A 17,273-nucleotide genomic window follows, 5' to 3' on the forward strand; every position below is an offset into this window, starting at 1 on the left:
TGCTACAATAATTCTAATAAAGCAAAAAACGATTCTAGCATTTTATTAAAGATACATGACCTGCTGGATGGTGTGCTTGTATATTCTTGTTATTTTAACAAGAACTAACTTGTCTGCAAAGAGTCATCCAGGTGATGTTATCACTGCATTTCTGCTCATCCCTGTAAGCTGAGGAACCTCCTGGGATGAGCAGCAAAACCTCCTTTGAGGTCTAGTTTCTCAGAAGAACCAAAATCCTGTCATCTGAATGTGATGCACTTTAACTCTTGCTGGTTTTTCATTTCCCAGGTGAGCGACCATACCAGTGCCCTTACTGCGACAAAGCATTCAGCAAGAATGATGGCTTGAAGATGCACATTCGGACTCACACTCGGGTACGTTTCCCTCTGTTTTGAATTAGTCGTGTTAGTGTTCCATTTCGATTGACACCAACGAAGTAAAGGCGCTAATCCTGTTCCTCACGTGAAAGACTATTGCATTAATTCAGTTCAATTGAGTTTTCATTTATATAGCCAATATTACAACTCAGTTGTCTCAACAGACTTTACTAATGATACAAAACATAAAATCAGTTGTAAAATGTAATAGCTTATTGCTAAACTAAACAAGTGAAATAAGAAATCCCTTCTCGGTAAGGAAAAACCCAGATTCCGGACAGGGGATGTACCAGAACAGTGAAAGAAGAATTAGCTTATCTAACTCTACAACTACATGTTTGAATAGTGTAGTCGATGGGCTTTGTCCGGGCTGAGTTGGGGGGGGCGAGACGGTCAAAGACGAGGTCCACGACCAAGGACAGGAGCAGGAGCATGAACGAGCCAACTGGAATCTTGAAATCACTCCCACGATTAGCCTGCAACTAATTGTTATTGTTATTGAAATTCAAACCTGTTAATAGTAAGTATTAATCCTGTAATTATTAAATTAATGAAATTACAAACTTGCTTTTGGTGATTTTTGTTTTCGGCACACAAAGAGGAGGTTCACCTAAACCACGTTTGATGTACCACATCAGCTGTTGCTTCCCCTTCACATAAAAGACTATTTGTTTATCTGTTGTTCAAATTGCTTCCAGTTTGCAAATGCAAATTTAGCGGAAGAAATATGTAAATAAAAACAAGAAAAATTAAAGGAGTTGTTTACAACTGTAGAAATCAGTTGCACAGAACAAACAGTAAATGAAAGGAACAGTTTTTAAGTAATGGACTTCAAGTGGTTTGTTTTGATGACAAATGTGTGTGGAAACTTCCCCCTCCTCCACATATCAGCTGGAAAACAAGAGTACTGTCAAAATTTATGGGACAAACCATCCCACACAGAAAAAAGGGAAAACAGAGAAATACATCAACTTCAAACAGGCTAGAAAAAAGTTCAAGAATTTCTTTTGAATGCATCTCAGTTTTGTTTCAACACCCTTTTCTGTTTTTTTTCTAATTCTTTATAATAATTATTTCACATCTCTGTAAATTTTCTGAAAAACTGTGGGAACAGCCTGCATCGCAAAATGTCATTCTCACTGCCTAATGTGAGGAGCAACTTCTACTAAAGGGCAAAGGGAAAGATTTAAACTGTGACTTGACTGGTTGCAGACAGACATGCAGGAGAAATGATTCCATTTGTCATATTAGAGTTTAAATATTTAGTCTCTGCTCTTGTGTAAATTCTGGCATTTTGCTCCGAGTTTATATTCCTGAGTGTGACTTCATGTTGAAGCCTTAATTGAAGAGCATTTGTGAACCGTGCATGGTAAATATTTAATCTTGTGCAGTTATTCATTTGAGACATTAATAAAAACGTCCGCCTCGGGGATTTCTATCGTGTAGTTTGATGTGTCAGTTGCTCATGGTTGAGCTGAAGTGGGTGCTTGTGGAAACATAAACTTGCTCTAATGTAATTTACGCGTCTGTTTCCAGCATGTGTAATGCTGCTAGGCCATTTCATTCTGAAGTCATTTCAACACTTAACAGGTAGACTGTAGGCTTCACACATTCCCGCTTTTAATTCTTACAGGCTATAAAGCCGAAAAACAGGGCGGTGTAAAGTAAAAGTGGAATGAGGTAGTGTTTAGGGTGGAGGGAAATAGGGGTTGAGCACTTGGGTTGGGACACTCCTGGTTGAACTGCGTCCCTTTTCAGCACTTGTGTCACCCTGGAAGAATGACACTCTCATCATAGATGTGGGTCGTCAGCTGTGGTAGTCCGGGCCCGTCAGCGTCCGTCGATTCTCTTTTAAAGCTGTGTTGGTGGTGGAGACATCCATCCCAGGTGAAGAAGTGTCTCTGAGGAAACAGACAGGTAGAACTTTCTGGTGCCGCTGATTTACTGATGTGTGGTTCCAGATCTGCCTTTGCGCATCGCCCTGTGAAATATGGGCTGAACAGTTACAAACAGCAGAGCAGATGAAGTCACCTTAGCAAGAAACTTATTTCATTTGGCTGAAAGGGCTGCAGCTCATTGCAAATGAAAAGATGATTTGTAATGGATGTGATTGGAGTTTGTGTGTTTATACCACAAACCACATCCCGGGCTAGCCGAGAGTAACACATTTGATGCAGATGTGAACTGCTGACATGCTGGACGATAAAGGGTTTGTACAGTTTTCGATGTAAATGGCTTTGCTTGCTCTGGATGCTTTGTGACCACTGAAACATTTGCCATCACTTGATGTTGGCAGATTGAGGTGGTTGGGATTTTTTTCAGCTCAAATCTGAGTCAGAAAAGATGTGGGCGAGTTTGACGTTCAGTTTTCAAAAAGAAAATGGTGTTTAAGCAAAGTTATGTCTTACAAATATCTTACATTGTTTATGAAAAAACAGATTTTTTGTTTTTAGATGTATATATTGCCAGTCTGGTTGATATATTGTTTGTGCACGTCTGCAACAAATGTTTTGTGTCTTTTATGTCTCTTTGATTTTTTTGCTTCATGATCATGTTGATTCGAATCCCAGCTAGACGACAACAGATTAAAGGTAAGTTAGTTAGTTTTGTACAAGACTTTGGTACAGTCATGCATTTTATAACATAATAAATAAATTGAACTCAAAAGTCAAGTCATAATCAAGTAAAAAAAAAAAAAGTAAAAGATACATTTTCATATATATTAAAAAAAACGCCCCTCTCACCCTCAGCGGGTGGGTTCTCCTCCAAGCTCGGGTCCTCTACCAGAAGCCTGGGAGCTTGAGGGTCCTGCAGTATCTTAGCTGTTCCTGTTCTTTTCTGGACTGAGAGGTCTGAGGTCTTTCCAGGTATCTGTTGTAGCCACTCCTCCAGCTTGGGGGTTACTGCCCCGAGTGCTCCAATTACCACAGGCACCACTGTCACCTTCACTTTCCAGGCTTTCTCCAGTTCTTCTCTGAGTCCCTGGTATTTCTCCAGTTTCTCATGTTCCTTCTTCCTGATGTTCCCATCGCTTGGCACTGCCACATCCACCACAACGGCTTTCCTCTGGTCTTTATCCACCACTACAATGTCTGGTTGGTTCTCCATTACCATTCTGTCAGTCCGGATCTGGAAGTCCCACAGTATCTTTGCCCTCTCATTCTCTACCACCTTCAGAGGTGTTTCCCATTTTGACTTTGGGGTTTCCAGTCCGTATTCTGCACACGTTCCTGTATATTATTCCAGCCACTTTGTTGTGGTGCTCCATGTATGCTTTCCCGTTTTGGGTAATTAATCCAAGTAATCTAGGTATAACCCCGTGATCAGTACTTCAAGTTAACAGATCTAAAATACACAATCCAGAAAAATGCAAACATACAAAGGCACAAACTGTTTCACTGTGATCCTGTGATTGAGATTCGCAGAGCTCAGGTTCAAGCCTGAGGAAGGCAAACTTCTGACACTTGTGGTTGAACGACCATCAGTGATGAGATAGAGCTGCAGAGCACGCAAACACAACCACTGCAGCATCCATGGTTAACAGTTACCATCTCAGTTTAGACACCAACTTGGAGAGATTTTGAACTTGTGTCACACTTAATTCACACGAGCGGAGACTTTGAACTTGATTATTACTGTAGATGGATTCTTAAAAGACTTCAGAGTGGACTTGGAGTTGATGTTCAAGACAAGTAAATAATGTTTATTGTTATTTCTCTAAGTTTGTAGCTGGAAAGCATTGTGGTGTATGGTGTCTTTCTGTGTTTTTGTTCCTCTCCGTTTGGATCTAAAAGCTTTTGTTGTGATCAGAATTAGCCGTAGTGAACAGAACAGATCTGTCAGTGTAACCGTGAGACTTAAAACCCTAGAAGTGACTCTGACTGGAATTGGACTTTAAACAATTGCTTGTGTGCATTTCTAGATGTTTCAGATCAATGTTGTCTGACTTTTCTTTTTCAAAAAACCAAAACTCACCCCTAGCCCCATCTACCTGGAACAGGCATTTTCCACCAAAAGGAAAAGACAAAGACAGAGAAAGATGGAAAAGAAGCAGGATACCCATCCTCGAGGACTGCCTTTAGACTCTCCTGCCTTTTTTTTTTTTTTACTAATCTTTTCACTCCAGTTCACTTTACTGAAACTGTCCAGCACAGACGCTCCAACAATTTTTGGGAACTGCTAAACAAGTCAGACACAATCGTCTGTGCTTTTCCCGGAGAACCTCTGGTACACATGTGAGGAAGTGGCTTGAGGTTGGTAGGAGTGCATTTGGTATTTGAAAGCATTTGCTCATAGACCAAAGCACTCGAAGAGGTTCTGTGTTGATCTTTGGAGCTGGAAAACTCTGAGAGCCATCAGGGGGGATGACTTGGAAGCCAGAAGCAATTTTTCTTGTTGTTCCTGAAGCATTTCACCTCAAATAACGCAATTTGACTGTTGCATGAGAGGAAAAGTCAGCAGATCACTCTGGAGACCATAAAATCCATTCACTGCACTCTTTCCAGTGGTTTCTGGGATATTCAGATCCAATCCAAAGGGGAAAATGAACCTCTCTGCAAGACTGAGACTTCCTGGAGTCAAGCTGCCAGCTTGTCTAAAGTCATTTTAACCTTCTGCGGTGCTTGTGCTTGATGTCAAGCTAACGTAGCAGAGACTTCCTGTTGCCATGCAGCTTTATAAATACCTGCATATTGAAGATGTCACATGAGAAGATTGCCTTCGCTGAAGTGGGTAAACAAGACCCCGCTTTCTGCATCTCTAGATCTGCTCTTTGCATATGGCGGCGAGATTCAAGAAAGGTCAGGTCACAGGTCAGGGGTTAAACAGCTGCTCGAGCCCCCAGCTACAGATGTTCAATGTTACTGAGGTCACAGGGACATTCTGGCTGCCTTTCACCATCAAAGTCCACCAAGTGGCTCTTTTTGGACCTTTAGACTTTAACCCCCTTGTTTTTTTTCTGATTGTAGGTGATCACTGTCAAAGTTGCTGATGGAGGTGGGAATTCAAACTGATTAGGACACAGTCAGTTTCTGTGTGTGCCTGCGTGTGTGTGTGTTTGGGGGGGGGGATCTCTCACACACAGAGGCCTTTATTTCTTTTGTTCGTCTCTCTTCTGTCACATGCCCACAGCCGCATCCTTAAATCCCCACACATGCGCTGAACCTGATCTTTACCTCCTTTTGTATCCTGTGTGACTGGGCACTCCTTGCCCAGCCCACATGATAGCGCCTTTCCCAGGACCCTTACTTCCTGCATTCACCCCGTTTCCATGACGACTAAGCCTAGAATGGGCAAAGCCTCCGTTATCAGGCAGACTTGTCAAAAACTGCTTCCTAAAGAGTGACGGCGAGAACCAAACCAGCTATCTCCTTCGTTTTTTTCTCAACGTCTTGTAAGGTGTTTGCCCTCAGACCGCGCCGCCTGTTTTCCGGACTCCTCATCACAGAGCCACATGCCCTTAGAAAGCTCTCTCCAAAAGACACAGAGGAAATGTTCTTGGGTAAACTGATGAGGTGTGGAAACACAGGATTGATACTACACAGCCACACAGTGCCAGCGCCCTGATATACGTTCAAAGGCAGTTTCTGCTCAGTGTTTTCCTTACTTTTTCTAGAAACCATGTGTTTTTGATGGCCCCTGTGTTGGCTGCCTTCTTCCTCCTGCAGGGGCTGTTCAGGCCTCTGTATCCAAATTGCGGCGCGAGCGCAGCTTTGTTTGCCACAAGAATACTTCCACATTTTCTTGCGTTTTTCTCCTTTCTGTGCCTGCCCGTTTGTTTGTCCTCCACGTGTGCACGCAGACGCGTGTCATTACTCGGTTTTCCCTGCAGGTTTTCTCCACATGTGATGGAGGGGATTATTTTTCATGTACTGTTGTGCTTCTTCTGTGTCAGTGAAAGCTGTGTGTATGTGTGTCTCTGCAGGAGAAGCCGTATAAATGCAGCGAATGCAACAAGGCCTTCAGCCAGAAAAGAGGACTGGATGAGCACATGAGGACGCACACGGGAGAGAAACCTTTCCAATGTGATGTGAGTGATCTGTTCTTTTTTTCTGTGCGTGGAAATGTGACGGAGCTCTGGCACAAGGCCACATGTGGAGCTCAGTTAGCGGCAGATAGAGATCGTACTTCTCTGGAGGGGCAGAGTGGGCTGATCTCACGTAAACACATTGAGAGGATCAGAGGGATAAATTACCCTCTGCTTATAATACGGCAGGAGCAATAATTACTCCCATAGACTGAGAAGGGAGCATTTGACAGAATTAGTTTGTAGTGTTTACAATTATCTTTGTCAGTGCTGAGTTTTATCATCATTTGTGTGAAGCAGCTCTCTGTTTTTTTTTATTCAGAGAGCCTCAATTATGTCTGGAAACGCTGTGAAAGTGATCTGAAATGTTCTCAAAGTCATACTTTAGTAACGCATTTTAAGAAAATAAAACCCAGAGGTCAGAGGTAGTTGTTGCAAATGACAAACAAGAACATGCCGGCATCTCTTGAACACCTTATTTAGGGTCAATATGAATTGTTTTAACCAGAATTTATGCATGAATGTTTCTGGTTTCCACCGAATCCATGTGTTTTATAATGTCAATCTTTGATTAACACCCAAGCTTGGGCCAATTTCTGACACCAGTGGGTCAATTTTTCACTAAATTTGGCGAATTTTACCTTAAGACAGTTTTTTTTCCATAGTAGAAGAAAAAGTAACTTTTAACTGCTTTGTCCATAAAGTTTTCATAAATCTGGCTTCCCTAGTTATTCCTCAAACTAATTGTTAAAATGGAAATGTGCGTTGCGTGAAAAAAACTATCCAACTATCCATTGGTTATGAATGTGTAGCAAATAGTTGATTACCGTTTCCATCATCTTTTGCTAGCATGTCGAAGTTTCTTGTGTTTGCCATGTGAAGTTAAAGTGTGGCACGCGGAAGGAAACAATCAGATAACAATCAGACATTTGTCTAAGTGTCACACTTTGAAAACTTTTAGTTGGCAGTCGCCCCAAACTAAAAACCATGCAACGACTGTCTGCTCTGAGTTGCAAAGGAAAGTGACGACACACAAACTCTCCATTACACAATGATTTTAGTATTTGTAATCCAAAACGAAGGTTTAATCGAAGCATCTCCTTCGGCTTTGAGTCAGACCCAAATTCAGTTTGCCTTTAGGGATCATCATCTTCTGTACTGCTGTAACAAACAAACAAATGGGGAAAAGCTCCATTCATTCATTCCTTTATTTATTTAATGCTGTGAGGACTTTCTAAAAGCGTTTTTAAGGAGCTAAGAAATGAACTAAACTAGGAATACGATTTGACTGTCCTTCTGCTTTCTGTTATAGTCTTCAGATGAAGCTGTTGGTGCACCCATGTGTGCAGGTTTTTGGAGTGTAAATCATAGATGGATTCGAGGAAGCCCCATGCTGGGATTCTCCAGGATTTATGTCAGAGTCCGACGCCAGCCAACCCTGGATTATCCTGACGGATAGAGGGGCAAAGAGCCGTTTGTACAGTAGAAAATGGCTCATTTAGAATGGATGTTAAAGTTGCGTGCGATCCCTCTCCCCACTATTGGGGGGGAGGGGGGAGGCTGTCAGTGAGTGTCTTAATTCAATATCAGTCTGTTCCCGTTTGAAGGGAAGCAGAAAATGAAGAAGTGGTGCTGAAGGTCAGTGGTGGAAAGGCCTGTCCTGACAGAGTGTCTCGTGTTCTTGAAGGTGTGTGACCTGTCGTTCAGCCTGAAGAAGATGCTCAGCAGGCACAAGCTGACGCACAACCCCAACCGGCCCATGGCGGAGTGCCAGCTGTGCCACAAGAAGTTCACCAGGAACGACTACCTCAAAGTGCACATGGAGAACGTCCACGGGGAGACGGAAAGCTGAACCATCTATGGGAGCACCAAGGAGATTCCAGGATGAAACTCGGCTTTATGTCCCAGTAAAGTGCTGTTTACAGAGACAGACAGACAGCAGAAATGTTGTTATTATTAATACATGCGATGGAAATATGGAAGACATTAAGGCAAGCATTTTAAGGCTAAAACACGGGCTGTGCATTCGTCTTTTTTTCCACAGTACACTTGTTTTTGATATTTGAACAGATTTCCTGATACGTTGCCTGCGGAGCCGGAGAGTCTGCTCCCAGTCTTCCATTTCACATGCAGTTTTTCTGATTTCTGACCGGAGCTGCTGCACAGACTCTCCCTGCCTGACCTCCTGCTTTCTTGTCTTCAGCCTTTACTGTTCTCTTGTGGCCAGTTGCCAAATGTTGAAGAAAGTCTGTGACAAAAAACATTTGTGGGGGCTTTTTTTTTTGCTTCTTTTTTTCCAACTTTCTATGTATGTGTTCCATATGTTCACACCTTTCCGTTTCAAGTGCCACCTGTTTGTAAGTCCAAACTCCTTTTGTTGTATTGAATGGCTTTGATTGTGTACTGTGCTGTAGCAGCACCACAGAAGATGGAGAGGCAGAGGTCTGAAAACAGTAACCAGCTCTGGGCGCTCAGCTGTTGTTTATATGATAGTCAGGCCTTATAAACATGCTGTCGTTTGCCTTTCGTGCAGCTTTTTCTGGCTGCACTTTGGGAAAAGGTAATTTAATTAGACCCAATATTTACAAGTTCCTTCTCTGCGTTTTGGCTGGATTTGTTGTAGCTCCTCATCATTAAGGCTTCTCCTTAAATGTGTTTTGTCATTATCGGCCATTCATTAAGCTTTTGCTTTGTTCTGCTTTAATAACTGTTTAATACACTTTCATGTATTTGGCTGGAAGTCCCTTTCTGTCTTCTTTTCCAATTCATTTAGCTGATGGGACCCCGTCTCCCTGATGCTTTTCTGACTTGTGCAAAACCTCATCACCTACCAAACCTCCATTTCCTCCTCCTGCTCTAATTATGTTTGTGAGCAGTGAAGAAAAAAAATGGCATTGAGGGTTGATTAAAAGCGTTCAGTTCTCCTTGTTCATCTATTCTTAGTCTGATGGGAGCGGAGGCTAATTAAGGCTTTTTTTTTTTCGGTCTCTGAGGCCACAGTCACCGCTCGCCGGATCTGTAGAGCCACACACCAAAGGGCGCCTCTGATGGTTTCTCTCTGTGGATGCTGCAAGTCTTTCTCACGTCCATCACTCATAGAGCGTCTCCTCTATCTCCTGATTTGAGCTCTGTGAGAATCTGGATTGAAGTGGGAGGCCTGCGCCTCGCTCTCATTACAGGGACTGTAGCTCAAACTCAACAAATGCTAACATGTGGTTCTGGCTTCCTGAAAACATCCCAGTATGTCACGTTTCAAACTGGGTGCTGTTGGTTCAACAATTAACGTATTTCTTGTGGTCGCATTGGATTACATCCCAGCTCACGATTCTGAAATAAAAAACTGATGAAGGTCTCTAAGGATCCTGTTGGGCGCTCGGAGGAGAACGGCAAGCCAACCCTCCCAGACTAATAGGGCTAATCAGGTTAAAGAACATAAAATGTTAACCCAGGATTGATATGTTATACAAGATAGAAACACAGGAGTAAAAGTTTGTTTTTAAGTGTTCGTTTCAAAGGCAGACTTGAGTAAACATTGATCATGTCATTGGCCTTTTCTGTGCTTTTCATTCTGCTGTTGTGTTTGTTGTCAAACTCAAGCATTTCTCTCCTTGCAGATAACAAAACCGATTTTTAGCATTTTTTTCAGTTTGACCCAAGAAAGAGTTTGGATTCTACCAACTAGATCAGGGGTGGGCAAACCATGGCCCGTGGGCCGAATGTTGCCTGCCAAGCTATTTAATTTGGCCGGCCAAACTGGAATAAATTATTTTGATAATCCTTATTAATGTTTTATTTTCCCTGTAGGATTGTTGTCTAGAAAATGTGCACCCATCCAGATAAACTGACCTTTGTCTGGGTGCAGAAAGATATTCTACATTGTGGTGTTGGAAGATCTGTTGTTTTTGTACGATCATGTGCGTTTTCCAAGTTGGAAAATAATTTTTCCGTTCATTTCAACACCAAAAGACTGCAGCATTTCTCTAAGTTTGCATTTTTTTTTTGAAAAAAAAAAAAAATCCAGAATGTTCTGATTTGACCCCTGATTTGGACTGAAAAGTCCAAATCAGGGGTCCCCAAATCCATGTTTTCCAACCAACCTGCCCTTGAAACTCCTTATTGGCTAAACACACCTGATCTTTAGACAAACCAAGGGTATGTCTGAATAAACCCCTTTTGTAATTGAGGCCATATTTGAAAATCTTTGGTGTTGGACCATATGGAAAAGGAAAGGAGGGAAGAAGAGAGAGGGATGTTAGAGAGAGGGGGGGGTAGGAGGGTGATAATATGAGGGGGGGGGGGGGGGGGTAAGACCATAAAGCAGCATAAAGCAACAAGTTTACTGGATGTTTATCATAACGGTAAGGTTCAAATGTAGTACAAATCTCAAAGGGCGGGGCCTGTCCAAACACACACTCAAATGTTATCAACACACCTGCTAGCTGCAAAAATGTCCACATGTCAACATGTACACAAAACAGATAGTGTTCACACACACGTACTTATGCCTTCAAACCAACTAGTGTGAAATATTTCATTCATTCAATCATGCAAACTATTAGTGCAAAGGTGAGCTAACACCTGTGCTCAGGTGAGTGTTCTTCTAAAATGGATGGTGGAATGTGGAATGTGAAAAGAAGGAGGGAGAGTGCCCAGCCATCCCCACACCAAGACCCCCGCCGCAACAGCAACGGCAGCCAGAACCCCCCAACGCCACACGGCAGCAGGCAGAAAACAACCGCCCCCCGGGCGACCACATCCGCCACCCAGGCCAGGGCCAGCAGGACCGCCGAGAGGCCCCCAGAGCCAGAGAGTAAGTGGGCACGGGGGGAAAGAGAGCGCCGCCCCAGCCCCCCGCCGCGCCAGGAGGGCCCAACGCAGGGCCCCACCCGAGAAGGGTGCCCACAGCCCCAGACGGGCACCCCCTCACCACCCAGGAGTTCTGGGCATCCCCCTGCCCCAACCCCAGGTACGAGCCAGGACCCCCCAAGGGAGACCCGCTCTGCAATCCAGGCAGGCACCCACCCGGCCCACGGTTGGTCCAGGAAGGAGCAAGGCAGGGGCTAGCCGCCCCCGCCCAGGAGGAAAAGGGGGGCCCACAAGGGGTGTTGTAAATATGGCCCGACCAGGCTTGGCCACAGTTGGAAATTTGGCGGGGCCCAGCGCTCAGGGGCAAGGACCAGAACCCACCCCACAGGGATGCAGACACACCCGGCTCAGGTGTAATGTGAACCCCCTCCCCGCGCGGAGAGAGCACCGCCGGGCCCAGGAAACCGGCACCCAGGGGACACGGTGGCTGTTGCCAGGGGCCCAGTACCCCCCACCAGGGATGGGGTAGGGGACAGATGGTCCTAGGTCCCACCTTCCTTGCAAAATGTGTGTGCGTGAGGTACCCCCAGGTACCCCCCCTACCAAGGGCCCTACATGTCTAAGGTTTCTGAGGCCTATTGAAATGGACATGTTTCCCAAAACTTCAATGGAAACACATTTTTAGAATTAAATGAGTCACATGACCAGCAACCAGATGGTGATGTGCTTCTTAGTAGGAACTAGCTGCCTTGGGCGCTGCACAGCCTATCATGCAGAATTGTTGTATCCACAGCTCCTCTGTAAAATCACCGACCATGATTTCCCAAAATGGCTTCATCCGTAGCCGCTCCCACGTGTGAGGAGCTCGCCACTCTATGGCTTAAATAAGACGCCGACGGCTCCTTTGATAGATAATTAGCGCTAGTGTCGCAGCAGAAATTGGAATGTATTTGCCGTAAATCATTTTTCACATCCATCTCCATGTTTTTGAATGACTTATTGCGCAAGTTGGTTTGTGTTTATCACATAATAAGGATTTACTGGAAACCGTGTAATCGCGGAATAGTGTTTTTTCAACATTTCTACAATTTCAATAACATTTTGTGCATATTTGTAATGGAAACACAGCTAATGAGAAGTTGTTCTCTTCTGTTACCAGCTTCCAGTGCTCAATTTAGGAATTACAACATTTGGTAATTCTGGGTTTCCTAAACCCTTGTGCTATCCTATGACCCCACCCTTACATTGATTGACTCGTTATTCCTACCATGACAAAGGTGGATAAAGGTGGAAAGATTTCATGTAATCCATGGACACCAGTGAAGATCACAGATCATTGAAGAAAAAGGTTCAGAGCACAGTCTAGTGGGTCTAGATGACCCAACTCCCAATGTTAAAGTGCCTAGGATAGCACAAGTGTTACGATTGGGAAACAGAGGATGGGGGGTTGGAAAAATATACTTCATATCTATGGTGATTAATAGCTGTGTTTTTCTTATTATTATTTTTTTTATAATAATATTTTAAGTTGGGGTGTTGAAACCATAATCATGTGAGATTGCAATCTGGCTGTTATTGTCCCTAATAGAAATGCCGTGTTAACAGTTTATATCCAAACCATGTGTTTACACCATTAAACCAAATCGTAGGCAAAGTGAATTGTAGCATCCTTACAGCATATCAGTATGTTCAAAGTGTCAAATGTGTAATTGGAATGTATTATTTATTGTTTTATTCCATCACACCTGGCTTAGTATAGGCCAAGTGAAATATCTTTTCTTCATTGTTTGCTTGTAAACAACTTGTACCAAACAAATTACAAAAAAAGATTGCTGCAAATTTTAGGGTGTTGTTGCTGTTTGGTAAAAACACAAATCATATATCGAACTGAAACAAAACCATGACTCTGAAATTAAGGTTTATGCCAAATTGTGGGATAAGTGAATGGTTGCATCCCTAGTCAATGGCCATTTTTAATTTTTGGGGACTCTGCTCAACTAAAATAGCAGTGCATTTAACCCCTTTCAGCTGTAAGTTGCTAATTTGTAATGTACCATTAAATACAGGGCTCCACTTAATTTAAAACCCCCTTTGAATGGATGAAATGTTTTTATTTTATTTTGTCAATGACTTTTTTTTATAATTGGAAATAAAGTCAGTTTTAAAATTTACTATTATTGTTTCCAAGCTATCGGGTAACCAGTATCATTTTTTTAAACAGTTTTTTCTTCATTAGTTTCCCACTTATTCTCTTCTCACCACAATTCTGCCTCCCTCAGACGGCCAACATTCTTACTCATCTTTAAAAGCAAAGCCCTCACTAAAGTGCTGTTATGGGCCGTACCTGTAAAAGTTGTCCTGCATGTGTTTAAAACAAGTTTTGGAGCTCGGCTGCTCTTTGACCTGGATCTTGTTTCACTGTGTGGGGCGCTGAGAGGTTGAGCTCTTAAAAGTGAACTGTGCTAAAGCACTCTCCAACACAATGGCATTGGTATCGCCATTGTAAACAGTGGAAGCAGAGATTTGGAACAGTTGAATATTGTCGTGTAGTGACGGGCCTGTCAACATGGGTGCTTATGTGCCACCGCTTTGCTTTTTCAGCCAATGTGTGCAACAATGTGTATCGCCTGTCACCAACCGTGTCTGCCTGCTTTCCCCTTTTTTCCCCGCAAGGTTTGATTTTATCATGGGACTTTCCCAGTGACCCATTGTTAGTGCCCTGTACTCGAGTGGCCCCTTTCTTCAGCCCAGTGTGCATCCCTGCTTGCACATGTCTCCATTTCCAATGGGTGGATCGTGCCAGAGCTCCCAGTCAATGTGTTTCTAATTATATGTTTTTACTGGAAGCCCCGGTTTCCTGTGTTGCCTCCCCATTTGTGAGTGTGGGCCAGACTGGGCTCCGACCTGCGTCCACAGAGCCCAGCGCCAGCCCTGCCCACTGCCCAGGAGTATCATTACCACGCAAGCCCCAGTTTATGGCAAACCACTGTCGCGTTAGGAATGGAGTAGACACGTTGGTGTGACCTCTGTGTTTGGCAGGCGTTGCTACAGCAACAGGTAACCTTCCACTCCACTGACCGTGCGTCCCCAGCTCAGAGTGCCATGCTGAGGAATTTTAACACAACTGCACAGGGTGTGTTTGGGTTTTTCTGGTCCACCCTTTCAGTCATGATGGACAATCCCTTAAAGCTGCGTATCCATGGAAACTGTCAGAGGCTTTTGGGTACCAAAAAGCTGGGAGGCAGAGAAAGGTGAAGTGCTTTATGCAGCGCCAAAGGGCTTGGGTTAGAGTTTTCTACCATGAAGATAAACACATTCACACACACTCCATTCTCATGGTATGTTTGTCTTTTTAAGTCATTTACCAGACTGTTCTGATCCAATTCACTCACCCCAACATTTTAATCTACTCTTTCAACAGTCAAAGGAAAACAAAGGAACCAAGATTTTTAACAAAAGATACACAATATAACTGCAAGAATCATTGACCGTTTATGAGAACTGGATCGATTTAGATAATGGTTCACTTCAGGCTCCAAGCAAATAGTCAATTCAGTCGCCCTTTTTCCGGTGATATGGACGTCGCCATGTTGGAACCAGAAAATCGTCAGGAAGCAGTGATTGGTCCAAGTCGGTCTGAGTCAACGTTTCAGTGTCAACCCCTCTTACCAATCAGGAGTGAGGTTTTTGGAATGCCAAACCCCTACTATTTGAAAGCGGGCTGGGGGGGGGTCTGTGATTCAAGTGGCGTTCCCCAGTAAAGAATGGTGCAGACAGCAGCCCTATACAGGAGATTTATGGGGCACAGAAGCTGGTTGTGACAGACGAGATGGTGAAAGACATCAGTCAGCATTGCTACTCGGAATATTTGGTGTTGGTCAGCACATTGTCGCTGTGTGCCCTCACTCCTCGGCTTCATTAGAAACCGCACAGCTGTCCTCACCTCAGAAGCGCCCGGGGCTATCTCATGTCTGTGGCCCTGCACTTTTGGCACAGCCAGAGCAGATGCGAGAGGTCTGACAACTCGTGATTTCAAATAATGAACCAGCGCTGATGCACTGCTCAATCTCAGCTGCTGAATCAGAAATTCAGCTTGGCAGAAAACATGGAAGGAAATAGAAAACCTAATAAAACTCCAAGGTTTAACGTGTCCCACAAAATAGATGATGGATCTGTGATGGGCTGCCAAAAAGAAAATGCAATCCACTCTTTTCATTTAACTGGATCGGAAATTGCTGCAGTTAAAACAATGCCCCATCCTAAGTTTTACTCCTCCATCCTGGTTTGTTTCTCTCCCTCCAGTGAGCAGCTCTGGGATTTTTTGTCAGGTGATTGGCAATGACAGAGACAACTCAACAGGTCTAGCCAAAACATTTGTGGGAACGTGGTGAGAGATGTGACATAATTCCTCTCTTTTCCCTTTGGTCAGACAGTCGCTCATCCTCCCCTCCTCCCATTTGCTATTATTGTCTCATCCCCCATAATCTCTGGGAGACCTGTGCTTCCCGGCCCAACATAGATGACACCAAACCCCCGCTGGGCTGGAGGATCATGGGTAAAGAATGACGGCGAGCCCTGAGAGGAGGATTAAGTTATTAGACTCCTCTCAAAACTGTGATTTAAATAAAAATCAGAGGACTGAAAAAGCATAGTTTAATGCATATTTAAACCGGCAGCTTTGGTGGATTGGGAAGAGCAGCAGTGACATAACATTGGCCTCATTGTCCCAGCTCAGCCCACAGCTCTGTTTTGAGTTTTGTGGCGTGTTTGAAGGCGAGTCCTGTGTGTGAGCTCGGAGAAACCGTACACCGCAGCGCGGCTCTGTTTCCTGTCAGGGCAGCGGGAGAAGCAACACTGAGATGCACACCTTTCATGTGCTGATTTGAGTTTCGCTCCACTGAACAAACACACACACACACACACACACACACACACACACACACACTTGCAGGAGGAAGCAAACTTAATGGGAAAAAAAAGGCCTCCAGTGACTGTGACCCTGGTGAGAAATGCAAGGAGGGATCGGGGGGTTTCTGTCTGGGCCCTGTGAATTGGCCACCCAGACCACACACACACATATGTGAAAACACGCACACACACATATGAACTGACATGCACTGAATGATAATTTCCTCCTCATGCAGGGACATCGTGAGGGGATCGACATTCGTCAGCGACAAAGAACAGCTGCTGGAGCCAAAACACATCCATCTTCCACAGGAAGTTATTGTTCAAACAAATGCATCCAATCTATTGTTCCTGTCCTGTTGACTGTGACCATATCTGCCCCCCCCCCCTCCACACACACACAAACACACACATCCGCGCGTTCACAAACACAAGCCAAACAACTTGCAATCTCATTCACTCTGTCTCTATTATCCATCAACACAAAGGATCATCAAGGTCTTTTATGAAAAAGTCACTTCACTCACTTCCATGTGTTTGTTTTCTGTCAGTAACTGAAATAAAGTTGTGCACATTTTGAACAGACGATGCAGACGCACAGCGTTTGCCATTACCAAAGCTCAAACTGCAGCTTGTGCTTCCTGAATAAAGTTTGAATGTAGGATAGAAAATGTTTATTTGCACGTCCTTTGCTTGGGTCACATTATCCAGATGCAAAGAGTCCCCATGCGTGGGCAATTCAGAGCAAATGTTGTGCAAACAAGTCACAAAACTTGATCAATTAGTTAGAGCGTAAAAAAAACAGAGAAAGTAAATGGTTTAATCCGTGCAGTAGATTTTTTTATTCATTTATCTAGTGTCTGAATAATTTTTATCATAAAAAAAGTCAAAAGTATTACCTGTAATGAAAAAAATCAACCTATCTTATTGGTATAGTTCATGTTACGACTTTTCTTAACAGCAAAGTCAGTTCTGGGAACCTTTAGTGCTATGTTCACACTGGGCTTGGAATCTCGTGTTCAAGCGACCACCTCCAAGAAAAGTCTATGTAAACGAGCGTTTTAGGCTGCAACGTTCAAAATTCATGTGTTTGCGCGTTGCTACACTAGTTTTTAAGTCCATTTTATGCGTATTAAAAGTTAAAACCAGTTGAACTT

At 43.7% G+C, this 17,273-nt stretch overlaps 1 protein-coding gene across 1 annotated transcript in view; it reads left to right on the top strand.

Moving 5' to 3' along the window:
- The window catches only part of prdm5 (PR domain containing 5), a 61,196-nt gene extending 51,250 nt beyond the window's left edge, over positions 1-9,946 (top strand). The window contains exons 14-16 of the mRNA XM_004068394.5: positions 289-374; positions 6,301-6,405; positions 8,090-9,946. Coding sequence (XP_004068442.1) covers positions 289-374; positions 6,301-6,405; positions 8,090-8,254 — 356 coding nt within the window. The 3' untranslated portion in view covers positions 8,255-9,946. The remainder of the gene's footprint in view (positions 1-288; positions 375-6,300; positions 6,406-8,089) is intronic.
- The last annotated feature ends 7,327 nt before the right edge of the window (positions 9,947-17,273 follow it).

The sequence above is a fragment of the Oryzias latipes genome, chromosome 4 (genome assembly GCF_053564925.1).
Source record: "Oryzias latipes strain Hd-rR chromosome 4, Olatipes_Hd-rR_3.1".
Classification (NCBI taxonomy): Eukaryota; Metazoa; Chordata; class Actinopteri; order Beloniformes; family Adrianichthyidae; genus Oryzias; species Oryzias latipes.